This window comes from Pristiophorus japonicus, chromosome 3, assembly GCF_044704955.1.
Source record: "Pristiophorus japonicus isolate sPriJap1 chromosome 3, sPriJap1.hap1, whole genome shotgun sequence".
Lineage (NCBI taxonomy): Eukaryota > Metazoa > Chordata > Chondrichthyes > Pristiophoridae > Pristiophorus > Pristiophorus japonicus.
In genome coordinates, this window is record NC_091979.1 from 303202484 (window position 1) to 303216773 (window position 14290).

General features: G+C 43.8%; 1 protein-coding gene across 1 annotated transcript; it reads right to left on the reverse strand.

Annotated features, from left to right (window-relative positions):
- Positions 1-4008: 4008 nt before the first annotated feature.
- Positions 4009-10523, reverse strand: LOC139260343 (2-aminoethanethiol dioxygenase-like). Its single transcript, XM_070876848.1, has one exon. The coding sequence runs from the start codon at positions 10388-10390 to the stop codon at positions 9611-9613; it is 780 nt and encodes a 259-aa protein (XP_070732949.1). The 5' UTR covers positions 10391-10523; the 3' UTR covers positions 4009-9610.
- Between the last annotated feature and the right edge of the window lie 3767 nt (positions 10524-14290).

Below are 14290 nucleotides of genomic sequence, written 5' to 3' on the forward strand. Positions count from 1 at the left end.
TCATTAGTGATAGTGATTGTTTTAAGTTTCTCCCTACCAATAGCCCCTTGATTATCCACTATTGGGATGTTTTTAGTTCCTCTACCGCAAAATATTTGTTCAACATCTCTTCCATTTCCCTGTTCTCCATTATTAGGGAATTAAAGTATATAATGCTAAATGGATAATGCACTATTTCCTATGTAGTGTGCATTACAAAATAGACATTCAGCAGTTATGTGCCTCTTTTAAATGGATACATCACTTCATTGGCAAGTCAGTCTGTAGGATAAATGTAGAAATAGAATCGTTGATTACGGAACAGAAACAGGCCATTCATCCCATCAAATCGTCACCAGTATTTTTCTCCATTTGAGCCACCTAGTCACACCTCAACCGCCTTGTTCCCTGTAACTTTTAGTATTGCTATTTTTCAAGCAACTATGTCAAATTCTTTTAAAAGGCAATTTATGAACTCTGCTGCAAGAGTTTTGTGACAAAGAATTCCACATTCTAACACTCCTCTGTGTGAGGACATTTTTTTTTTTAAAAACACAGGATATACGGCACAGAAACAGACCATTTGATCCAACCAGTCGATGCTGGCGTTTATGCTCCACTCGAGCCTCCTCCAGTTTTTCCTCATCTGAATCTATAAGCATAACCCTCTATTCCCTTCGCTAAATGCATCTTCACATTCTCACCACTCTTTGGGTAAAGTCTCCTCTGAATTCCCTATTTGAGTTCTTGGTGACCATCTTATATTGATGGCCTCAAGTTTTGCTCTTCCCTATAAGTGGAAACATACTCTATGTCTATTCTATCAAAACCTCTCATAATCTTAAGGACCTCTATTTGGTCACCACTAACCCAGCATGTTCATCCTTTCCTGATATAACTTCACATTTTATTGCACCCTCTCGTGTCTCTATATCCTTTTTATAATATGGAGACCAGAATTGTACACATCTTCATAGGCAGTCCCTCGGAATCGAGGAAGACTTGCTTCCACTCCCAAAGTGAGTTCTTTGATGGCTGAACAGTCTGACTCGAGAGCCACAGACCGTGTTACAGGTGGGACAGACATTCGTCGAGGGAAGGGGTCGGTGGGGCTGGTTTGCCGCGCGCTCCTTCCGCTGCCCGAGCTTGGCCTCGTGCTCTTTGCGTTGGGACTCGAAGAGCTCGACACCCTCCCGGATGCACTTTCTCCACCTCGGGCGGTCTTCGGCCAGGGTCTCCCAGGTGTCAGTGGTGATGTCGCACTTTACCAGTGAGGCTTTGAGGGTGTCCTTATAACGTTTCCGCTGTCCTCCTTTGGCTCGTTTACCATGAAGGAGCACCGCATAAAGCATTTGCTTAGGGAGTCTCGTATCTGGCATGCGAACTTTATGGCCTGCCCAGCGAAGCTGATCAAGTGTGGTCAGTGCTTCAATACTGGGGATATTAGCCTGGTCAAGGACACTGATGTTGGTGTGCCTGTCCTCCCAGGGGATTTGCAGGATCTTGCGGAGACATCGTTGGTGATATATCTTTAGCGACTTGAGGTACCTTCTATACATTGTCCATGCCTCACACCCACAGGAGGGTGGGTATTACTACAGCCCTGTAGACCATGAGCTTGGTGGTAGATTTGAGGGCCTGGTCTTCAAACACGCTTTCCTCAGACGGCCGAAGGCTGCAGGCTGCACTGGCGGCGAACTCCGCATCAACCTCTGCCTTTGTTGATAAGAAGCTCCCTGAGATATGGGAAATGGTCCACGTTGTCCAGGGCCGTACCGTGGATCGCGATGATTGGAGGGCAGTGCTGAGCGGCGGTGACAGGCTGGTGGAGGACCTTTGTCTTACGGATGTTAAGCGTAAGGCCTAGGCTTTCATATTCGGTGAATACATTGACTACAGAATACAGAAAAAAAAACACAATACTCTTAAGTGTGATACAAGTTTAGCATAACTTCTCTACTTTTCAATTTGATCCCTCTAGAAATGAACCCTAATGCCTGGTTTGCTTTTTTAATGGCCTTATTAACCTGTGTCGCTAGTTTTAATGATGTGTATTTGTACTCCCAAGATCCCTTTGATCTTCTATCCCTGCAAGTTTATTAGTATCTCATACCGTGCTTTTAATTTGCTTTAAGATCCTCAATGTCCTCTCATTACCATCTCAAACATCAGAATCTGTGACCTGCAGTTCCACAAATCATCAGATTGCTAGGTCAGTGAGTTTGTAGAACAGGGAAATCCGCTTTAAGCTCATGCTGATTGTTCCACAAACATTTCCAAATGGAGGGAAGTAAGCCTATATATCTTGTGTGACAAACTCTTTTTATGTTTTTAGATGTATTATTTCAAATAAAGAAATTGAAATTTTGCCACATTTGGAGCACTCTGAAAGTCACTCAATGTACTCTATTCTCAAAAAGCAATCCACTTCTAAATGAAAGCTTTGGAAAGGTTTGTACATCGAACTTCTAGCCTGCAATCCCCAATTTCTTGACCAAGAAAGGATGATAAAAGATTAATCTCTGCTATTGCACAGTTACATCCACAAAACCTTATCCTTTGAGAGGCACAAGTTGAGATGTGCATATCCTCATTTTTCAAAGAGTCAATTAAATACTTATGAGTGGCTCAGTGGTAACACACTCACATCTGAGTCAGAAAGTCATGGATTTAAGCCCTATTCCAGAGACTTGAGCAATCCAGGCTGACACTTCAGTGCACTACTAATGGAGTGAGTGATAAATTTGGCATCGCCAACTTTAACAGAGTTTGTCTGTCCTCTCAAGTGGGCATAAAAGATCCCATGGCACTACTCAAAGAAAAGCAGGGCATTTCTCCTGATGTCTTGGCTAATATTTATCCCTCAACCAACATTAATAAAACAGATTATCTGGTCGTTATCTCACTTGTTTGTGGGCCTTGCTCTGCATAACTTGGCTGCTATGTTTCCCTACATTACAAGTGACTACGCTTCAAAAAGTACTTAATTGTCTGTAAAGCACTTTGGGACATCCTGAGGTCAGTGAAAAGCACTATATAAATGCAAGCCTTTTATATTATCGGATATTTTTCTCTCTCCATTCTCCAAGGTTACTCCACAACTAAAACTAACTGGGTAAGTTTACCAATTTCAATGTGAACTGTATATATTTGTTACAAATGCAAGTTGCAAGATTTATCCCATCTCCTTCCTAAAGGCTTTTACAAGTCAATAGGTATTGCTAATCAAAAAAGGGACCAAATTGTAGGTTTCAAATTATGGCGATCTGTGCAAAGCTCAAGAATTTTAACAGGCAATACATTCAGCTTTAATTAAATCTGCAGCTTGTTCTATTATTTGGCAACAGCTGGCTCTCAATATATCTAAATGATGAAATCAGAATAAACATTAAAAAATAATTATTCTTGATGTTGAGGAAATACTTTTTGTAACTTTGAAGACCCCCATGATAATAGCACCATGCAATTCTCTTCCACAAGAAAATATTAAGGCCACACCCAGAGAGAAGTCTCACTAACCAACACTTAGGAAGTTATTTATTATTCATGTCAGATGTGTGTCAACCAATCATTAGACCATTATTAACTGCTCTGGGAGTTTTAAGCAACCCATCAGTGGAGGTAAACTAACTGCTTAGGTCATTAGTGATTATGGTTTGCAGAGGAAGAATTCAAATCAATACATTGTCTAGATCTTACACAACCTTTGCACAACTGTTTACTAAACATTATTCGCAGGCCACTTTCTCTTTTCCCTCCCCACCCCCCCAAAAAAAGCTATGTCATCAACAAGGTTTTTATATAGTAAGAGCAAGTGTTTTAGCTCTAGCCATTTTGTTCATGGACATGGTTGGCGTGACTTGGCTCAATTAGTAATACTCTGGAAGAGGTCATTATATATAAATGGATGACTATATTAGGCACATGTAAACAATGATGCTGGAGATGGGGGAATACTGCAGTCACTTCAACATGACTATATTAAAAATGCTACAACATTCAATGTTAATTAAAAGTAGTAAAATTGCATTGTGGTTTGTATTATTTATTTAACATAAAACTTGGATATATACAGTGTAATTCTGTTATACATTTGACAATATTGGTATCTTGTATATCAGCCTTATTGCACATGGTTACTGAATTTTACAGGTTCTGGACCACAGGAAAGGGAGACTACTTTTAGTCACCCAGGCAAGATAACAGCCCAGAATACTGACTGGTGGCAATTCCTCAAGTTAACAATCAGCTATTGTTTGAAATATATTAAATCAAGACTCCAATTTACCACATGGCTAAATGAAAACCAAATAAACTACTCCAAGCAAAAGACTGTGCAGCTGACCAAACAAATTCCTCATCATTCCATTGCTAGCCAATTGATTTTCGTTAACATTTCCCAATAGCAAACATACTGGTGAATTCAGCATGCATTAAAACAGAGCAAAAATTGTTCACAACTGTTTAAAAACTTTTAAATCAAAGTTAACGTTTCAATAAAACCCACCCTTGAAAAGATTAAAACCATTTTATTAGTATACACAAGTCTATGTCACAAACAACATTTTTTCACTAGCTGAAGCCGTCAGCTATTACTACATTTTGGAAAACAACTAGTTTTTCTTTAGTGCTCATTACCGAGAGATGTTTACAGAGATGGTGGAGAGTAGATGCCCAGCAGGGTCAAGCAAAATAATTGGTTCATCAGCAGGGCAAAAGCATGATCAAAGAGGTCTTAAGGAGGCTTCTGAAGGCAGGGAGGAAAGCATATAAGACAGAGGTGCTGGGCTTTCAGAAGATGGTTTACTCCGGTATCCCCTTACAAACTTCCTCCACCAGAGTTTAAGCTCCACAATCAGTTCCCAAAGTGGAACATTCCAGAACCATAAAAATATCTATCTGGCTATCATGAAGAACTGAGGAAGCAATAGCTTTCACTTGTATACATCACTAACATAACAAAACACCCCAAAGCACTGAAAGCAAGGCAGGGAAGGACACACAAAGGTAACTAAAGGGCTGTAGCAGGTTAACTGCTCATTCATATTGTTTGTGTGATTTTTCAGTCCACTTTGTAGTCATTGCACTTCAAAATAACTAATTGTCTGTAAAGCACTTAGACATTTGAGTTGCAATGTTATGTAAATGCATTCAAAAGACTTGCATTTATATAGCATCTTTTATGATCTCAGGATAGCTCAAAGTCCTTTACAGCCAATTATCAAGTACTTTTGAAGTGTAGTTACTGTCATAACGTGAGAAAGATGGGGAGGGGCATGAGAGATGGAAGGGCTTAGGAAGAGAATTCCAGAATGTGGGGCTGAGGGCTAAAGGCTTTGGTGGTGTGAAGGAAGAGAGCATCCCGCAGGCTAAAGTCAGAATCAGATGAGGGAACACCGGCCTGGTTCAGTTTGCAGAGGCAATGTGGGGTGAAGCATGAAGAGATTTATATACGAGAACAAAGTTTTTGAAACCACTATACTGGGAAATGATGAACAAATGGAGGCCGCCAAGGACTGGGGTAGCAAGGATGACTTTGTACAAGATAGGATGCAGGAGATCTAGATTTCTAAGTATTTGTGCTGGGAAGGGGCATTCAAGACTTAAGAAGGAACGGCTGCACAATTTGAGCCTGAAGACAAGTGATTTAACAGCAACACAGGCAACAAGGAAATAATGTTGGGACAGAGGCAGCAACGTTAGAGGTGGAAATGGTTGCTTTTGCTGTTGAATACGATCATACAACACCAAGGCTGCATATTATTCAGTCTGAGCAGAGATGGGGACGGAATCGGGTTTGCAGTTTCTGGCACAAGCTGGAATAGGATAGCTTCGGTATTGCCACTACACCCATGACTGGACTTTGGTCAGGTAGTTAGATCCCATGGCAATAGTCACGGACGGTGGCGTTAAGAGCTCAACATACATATGGGAGCTGACCCCAAGTTATGGATAGTGTAGGATCGGAATAGGAAGGGATCAATCATGAATCCTTGAGTTATATGAAGAACGGATCATGCACATGCAGCAGAAACCATTACAGATCTGATGAATTAGGTGGGTCAAATAGGAATAGAATCATGGGAGGTCAAGTGCAGCAGGCAAATCTGAGTGACTGTCATTGGTTGGAGTCCAATTCATCTGGTTGGGATACAAACACTATAAACTGTAAGGCTCCTTTTACTTGCCATACTGCTTCCATAAAATTAATGGAAGAACTTTCATGTCAAGACATCCCACAGCACTTCACAATTAATGATTTACTTTGCAAATGCACTCACTTATGTAGGCAATCCTGATAGTTGATCTGCATATAGCAAGGCCCCAATAACTAGATGAATGACCAATTAATTGGATGGTTGAGGGATAAGTGTTGTTTTGGAGAACTTCCCTGTTCTTCTTCGCATAGTACTAGGGAATCATTTTACATCCACACGAGGGGGCAGATGGGGGCATCGGTTTAATATTTTAGCCTGAAATACAGCACCTTCGACAGTTACAGTTCCCCGCCCCCCTTGAGTCATGCACTCCCTGGATTATGTGCTCAAACTCATGACCTTCATATTCATACCAAAAGAACTACCACTGAGCTTAGTTGACACTCAGGCCAGGGTGTGCAATGTTGTGATTATAGACCGAGTGGAAAGCTTACTCTTAATAGTCCTTTTATATTAATTCAAGATAATCAATGAACCTGCTATTACAACTTGACCAAATTTAGCTTGGGAGTACCTAGAAACTTTGCAGAATTCCCAGATACCAAATTATACCTTTAAATTACATACCAACTCCCAATTTTTTTCTTCTAAAACCTGTCCACTATACAGGTATTAATGTAGTCATAAAAAAAAGCTAAAAGTCTTTCATCTATGCAAAAATTATGGTTGCCGTGAAGTTGCTGGCTAAGATTCATCCAAGTATTTGCTGATAACATAAGTTTACTCAAGCAGAAATATCTATTTCCTAAATCCTGAACCTTACATTCATCACTTTAAAGTCTAATGAGGCAGAACAGCCAATAAGGTAAATGAATCACTTGCTTTTTGCATAGCACATTTTGCCTGTAAAATGGGTTTACATTGAACTGTTTCATACATCGTTCCACTACTGGTTTACCCAACAACGCTTCTGGTTTGTGTGCACAGCTCGAGTGGTTTTGGTCAAAACCTCCTGTGTTTAGATGGCTTTGTGCCAATAGCACTTCAGTTACTATCCAGCAAAAGTCAATATTGCTACTGCTTTGTTTCAGGAGGAGAATCTCTGGGAATTTGTACGGGATTATGAAGTGGGTGACCATGCTAAATTTAGCATAATGCTTTGCATGCTTAAAATTCTAGTATTCACATTGTGAAGAATACAGCAATGGTAAAATCATACGATACATTTTATTGCTCATAAGAATATTTTCTAATAAATTGAATGGCCTCTCCTAAATACTTTTGAAATGATACAACTGAAGGATAATACATAATGCATTAAATATGATTTTTATTTCACCAATGCAGACTGCACAATTAAGTCAGCCATCCAAGTGGATTAGAAATCATATTCTACACACATCATTTTATTTACACAACAGTGAATGAACTTAAATGGCCAAACATAATTTGTTTACACTTGTGTTTTCTGATGAAGCAACTAAGGTCAATGCAGACTCAGTACCGATAACACTGGATAATGAGGCTTATGGAACCATTGCAAGACTACAAGGGCAACTTATACATGCCACGCTTACAGCAAAACTGAACCATTTAGGCATGACAATTTCTCGACTTAAAGTAAGTCCCACTTCCACCTTTCTTCAGCTTCACAGATTCTGTAATAAAAATGTTCCCATGCTTCCAAGGCCAGGACACTATTTTGATTAAAAACATTCTTCCAATAATGCAGAGCTCAGTTTGCTTCATCAGTAAATCAAAAGGGATTTTTTTTTTGTTAGCCAGAGGCATGAGAATGGATAACAGAGCTGTAAAGTGGTTGCAGAAGGCGAACCTGACTCGTCTCCTGCACGTGGGATCTGAGAGGGAACATTTCGTGACACGGTGCATGACTGATTATGACAGATATTCAAAGAAGCAATGGTGGGGATTTTTAAGTTTGCTTTGGTGGGGGGGGGGGGGGGGGGGGGGAAGAGGATACCATATTGGAAGCTTTTTGTTTGAGAATTAAGGCCACCCTGAACCTGAAGACCTTAGTCGTTGCTTGTTCGGGTGCTTCTGGTTATAGTTAGTATTTGCTTTGTTTCCCTCTTATGGCTATGTTTAGTTTTTACAATAGGGACCGGGACAGTCACTACAAGTAGAATTCATGCAAATGCTGCATTGTGGATTACCATTAGCTCCCAGTTTGGTTTAGGTTTTCATGTAAAGAAAGATCTTCCATCCTATGTACATGATAAGTAGTGCTAAAGTAGAGCTTCACAGTGCAGTTATAATAGTCTCCATATTGAATATACCAAATATCTGTTGAGATGTTGCTTTTGAAAATCAAGCCACCATATCAATTTGCTAATACTAAGCAAGAAATGTAATACATAGCCAAATGGAAGCAGCTCCTACAGATGCCCCTTACTATAAGCAACACTTTAAAATGTTACAGCAGTTTCATGGGTGCGTAGGTGAGAATTTCCTCTCCACCCCCCCACAACAATTTATATTTCCAGATCCTGCCTGAATACTTGGGACTTTATCGACCAGGTCGCTTGCTAACGTTGTCGGGTCAGCATTTTAGAATCCAGAGTGCAAACAGACTCTCTCCGTTAATGCATCTGGCGTAGCATCACAGTAAATATACAAACACAGACCCTGGTATATTGAACTCCAATGACTCCTTTTCTTAAAAGACTTGAGCCAAATTTGTAGTATGTAGTACATTTAATGAAAACAAAGCAAAAGATGGGCCAGTGCGTGGGTGGATTCTGGAGGCCATAGTTATAACTGAAATGACAAAAAGACTTCAAGACGTTTGTCGAACTGTACCTTCTGGTGTGTCAAATTTTCAGGTTGGCAACTACTTGAAAAAACAGCTAAACAGAGTTCTGCATGGAAAAAAACATTTGGTCACACATGTATACAAAAAAAACTGACTGAACAGTATATGTTGCCAGTAGTGTTTTGTTCTTACTGGGCTAGCGAATACATGTTCTCAAACTATACGTATTTGGAAAACAAACTAAACACATACAAACATTTGAATAAATTAATCATGACTGGAGGAAGAGGGGACCTGGGAGTTTATACAGTTTGCATTTCAGCTAAACAATTAAGTGTTTGATAAATGATAGGTATCCCGTAAAGCCACTGGGATGTTTGTCAATAAGTGCTTAGACCAGACTTAAAACCGAGAAAGCTGCTGGACAGATCTGTTATATAACATCTTGTGAAAATCCCAAGATAAAGCGTGTGTACGAACACACACTTGCCCCACTTTAACCAGGAAGGTGCAGGCTCAAGAAAGTTTTTTTCTCTCTCTTTCTCGTAGTTGGAGGTTTGGACAAAGATACTAAAACAGAACCGAATCTGGAAGAACAAAAACGGGACGTTAACAATTCGCCAAAGAGGACAGAAAGACCGTGAAGGGTTGACGACTGAAAGGGAGAGATTGTTACTATTGTGTGGTGCCGGCTTCTCCATCAATGGGACACCTTGGGGCCGGGGTAAGGCTCTCCGCCGCACCAGAAGTCTGCGGGCTGAGGCACCTCCAGCAGCCACACGGCCTCCGGCTGCTGGGGCTCGGGCGGCACCGGGTTGGCCTTGGCCGCGCTCTCCGACACCTGCAGCACCTTGAAGTAGTGACAGTCCCGGCCCACGTCCGGGTCATAGGGCGGCGCCAAAATGTCCAAGAAGGCGGCGGGCCCGTCCAGCGCGTCGATCTGGTGCATGTTGCCGTGCAGCGGGGTCAGCAGGCACGGGCCGCTCGTCTCGGTCAGCACCTCGCTGCAGTGCAACAGCGAACGCCGCAGCGCCGCCCGCTGGCACTGCACCAAGGGCGGGTTGAACTGCACGCCGAGCGCCGCGGCTCCGGCCGCCGCCCCTTTATCCTCCTCCTCCTTGTCGAAACACTTGATGGCTACGTTGCCGTACAGCACCTTGAGCAGGCCGTGCATCCCCGGGTGGTCGTGCAGCGGGATGCAGGCGCCGCGCTGCAGCAGGAAGACGCCCATGGAGAAGCACTCGGTCTCGCAGATGTGCATGTAGGTGACCGGCGGGCCTTGGTGCGGGTGGAGCGGCGGCCCGTCGCTCCTGCGCGGCCGCAGGTTGAGGTCCTCGGGCCGGATGGTCTCCATCAGCTTGCGCAGCTGGCCCAGGTTGTGGTGGAAGGCCCCGGCGTCCGCCAGCGGCAGCTCGGCGAAGGTGGCGCGGGCTTGGCGGGCGACCTTCTGGATCAAGGAGGCCATGTTGTCCCGCGGCATCGTCCGGCTTCCCCCCCGGAGCCCGCCGCCTTTCCCTTTCCCTCACCCTTCCTGACCAGGCTGCGCTTTAGGCCCCGCTTGCTGCCTTCTCCCTTAGTCCCAACGCCCGCCGACTTGTACACGCTCCCACCCGTCCCCTTTCCCCGTGCGTCATGGCGGCCGCGCACCGTCCCCTGGGACTTGTAGTTCCTCCCCGTCCATTCCCGATTGGTTGCACGTTTAGCGCTGTCCACGGCCTCCTGGGACTTGTAGTTCCCCCTCCCTCCCCGTCCTTTCCCGATTGGTCGCACGCTCGCCAGTCCGCCGCGCACAGCCCCCTGGGACCTGCAGACCCGCCGCGCCCTTTCTGCCCCCCGCCCCCTTACGTTCTTCGCTGCACGTCCGCACTCCCTCGCACCGCCCCCCCCACCGTGCGTCACGTCGGCCACGCGCCGCCCCCTGGGATCTGTAGTTCCCCCACCTCCTCCTCCCCGTCTCGCTGCTGGGAAAGCGGGTAGCGTTGTTGACGGGGCTTTACCACCGCCCTCAGCTTGTGGATTTGTTTCATTTAACTCTTTAAAGCAGCCCTCTTCTGACTTGGATGACGCCCTCGGCCCCAAGTTGGCGAGAGACTGCAGGTCCCAGCCTGATTGCCCTGCTGAGCCCACAGACCATTCAGAAAGAATCTGGCCAGCCTGCTGTCGGGGTTGGCTCACACAAGCCTGATGCAGCACATGGGTATTGGTGAGGCCACACCTGGAGTACTGCGTGCAGGTTTGGTTTCCATATTTACGAAAGGATATACTTGCTGTGGAGGCAGAGAAGGTTCACTCGGTTGATTCCGGGGATGAGAGGGTTGACTTATGAGGAAAGGTTGAGTAGGTTGGGCCTCTACGCATTGGAAGTCAGAAGAATGAGAGGCGATCTTATCAAAACGTATAAGATTATGAGGGAGCTTCACAAAGTGCATGCAGAGAGGATGTTTCCACTGATAGGGGAGACTAGAACTAGAGGGCATAATCTTAGAATAAAGGGGCTGCCCATTTAAAACTGAGATGAGGAGAAATTTCTTCTCTCAGGGTTGTAAATCTGTGGAATTTGCTGCCTCAGAGGGCTGTGGAAGCTGGGACATTGAATAAATTTAAGACAGAAATAGACAGTTTCTTAAACACTAAGGGGATAAGGGGGAGCGGGCAGGGAGGTGGACCTGAGCCCATGATCGGATCAGCCATGATCGTATTGAATGGCGGAGCAGTCTCGAGGGTCCCTATGGCCTACTGCTGCTCCTATTTCTTATGTTTTTATGTTGTAGTAGCTACTGTCTATCTAAAGCATGCAACTATAATAACATTTTGTATATCTTAAGTGAAGGAAGTGCATCCGAGAGGGCGCCGAGCACCTCGAGTCTCAACGCTGCGAGCATGCAGAAATCAAGCGCAGGCAGCGGAAAGAGCGTGCTGCATACCAGTCCCACCCATCCCTTCCCTTAACAACTATCTGTCCCACCTGTGGGTGTCATGGTACATCAGTCATTGAAGGTTGGCATGCAGGTGCAGCAGGCGGTTAAGAAAGCAAATGGCATGTTGGCCTTCATAGCAAGGGGATTTGAGTACAGGGGCAGGGAGGTGTTGCTACAGTTGTACAGGGCATTGGTGAGGCCACACCTGGAGTATTGTGTACAGTTTTGGTCTCCTAACCTGAGGAAGGACATTCTTGCTATTGAGGGAGTGCAGCGAAGGTTCACCAGACTGATTCCCGGGATGGCGGGACTGACCTATCAAGAAAGACTGGATCAACTGGGCTTGTATTCACTGGAGTTCAGAAGAATGAGAGGGGACCTCATAGAAACATATAAAATTCTGACGGGGTTAGACAGGTTAGATGCAGGAAGAATGTTCCCAATGTTGGGGAAGTCCAGAACCAGGGGTCACAGTCTTAGGATAAGGGGTAAGCCATTTAGGTCTGAGATGCGGAGGAACTTCTTCACCCAGAGAGTGGTGAACCTGTGGAATTCTCTACCACAGAAAGTTGTTGAGGCCAATTCACTAAATATATTCAAAAAGGAGTTAGATGAGGTCCTTACTGCTAGGGGGATCAAGGGGTATGGCGAGAAAGCAGGAATGGGGTACTGAAGTTGAATGTTCAGCCATGAACTCATTGAATGGCGGTGCAGGCTAGAAGGGCCGAATGGCCTACTCCTGCACCTATTTTCTATGTTTCTATGTTTCTATGTGACAGAGTCTGTGGCTCTCGTATTGGACTGTTCAGCCACCAAAGAATTCACTTCAGGAGTGGAAGCAAGTCTTCCTCGATTCCGAGCGACTGCCTATGACGACATATAAATTCAGTCTGAAAACTTTTACACTATATGGTGCATCAGTTTTCAGATTGAATTTGTTACAGAATTGGATAAAACACTTGCATCTTTCTGTTCTGTATCACAGCTGAAAAAAATACACACTCTCAATTAAAAAGAAAACTAGTGGTGGGGCTAAGGAGTAATTAGCAGTGCTAAATAAAGAATAGCATTAGGTGGGTATAATCTATAGGCCCCCTAACAGTAGCAACTCTGTTGGTCGGAGCATAAACCAGGAAATAGTGGGGGCTTGTAAAAAGGGAACAGCAATAATCATGGGTGATTTTAACCTCCATATTGATTGGACAAATCAAATTGGTCTGGGTAGCTTTGAGGAGGAGTTCATAGAATGCGTAAGGAACGGGTTCCTTGAGCAGTATGTAATGGAACCAACCAGGGGGAAGGCTATCTTAGATTTGGTCCTGTGTAATGAGACAGGATTAAAAAACAATCTCCTAGTAAAGGATCACCTCGGAATGAGTGATCATGGCATGATTGAATTTCAAATTCAGATGGAGGGTGAGAAAGTTGGATCTCTAACCAGCGTGCTAAGCTTAAATAAAGGAGACTGAAGGTATGAGGGCAGAGTTGGGTAAAGTGGACTGGGAAAATAGATTAAAGTGTAGGACGGTTGATGAACAGTGGTGTACATTTAAGGAGATATTTCACAACTCTCAAGAAAAATATATTCCAGTGAGGAGGAAAGGGTGTAAGAGAAAAGATAGCCACCCGTGGCTAACTAAAGAAATAAAGGACGGTATCCAATTAAAAACAAGGGCATACAAAGTGGCCAAAACTAGTGGGAGGACAGAAGACTGGGAAGCTTTTAAAAGCCAGCAAAGAACGACAAAAAATGATTAAGACAGGGAAGATAGACTATGAAAGTAAACTAGCACAAAATCTAAAAACAGATAGCAAGAGTTTCTATAGGTATATAAAAAGGAAAAGGGTGGCTAAAGTAAATGTTGGTCTCTTAGAGGACAAGACCGGGGAATTAGTAATGGGGAACATGGAGATGACACAAAATATTTGTTCAGAGTTTCTATCATTCTTTACGGTAGAAGACGCCAACAATATTCCGACAGTGGATAGTCTAGGGGCTATAGAGGGGGAGGAACTTAACACAATCACAATCACTAAGGAGGTGGTACTCAGTAAGATAATAGGACTAAAGGCAGATAAATCCCCTGGACCTGATGGCTTGCATCCTAGGGTCTTAAGAGAAGTAACGGCAGGGATTGTGGATGCATTGGTTGTAACTTACCAAAATCCCCTGGATTCTGGGGAGGTCCTAGCAGATTGGAAAACTGTAAATGTAACGTCCCTATTTAAAAAAGGAGGCAGACAAAAAGCAGGAAACTATAGACCAGTTAGCCTAACATATGTGGTTGGGAAAATGTTGGAGTCTGTTATTAAAGAAGCAGTAGCAGGACATTTGGCAAAGCAAAATTCGATCAGGCAGAGGAGTCAGCATGGATTTATGAAGGGGAAGTCATGTTTAACAAATTTGCTGGAGTTCTTTGAGGATGTAACGAACAGGGTGGATAAAGGGGAACCAGTGGATG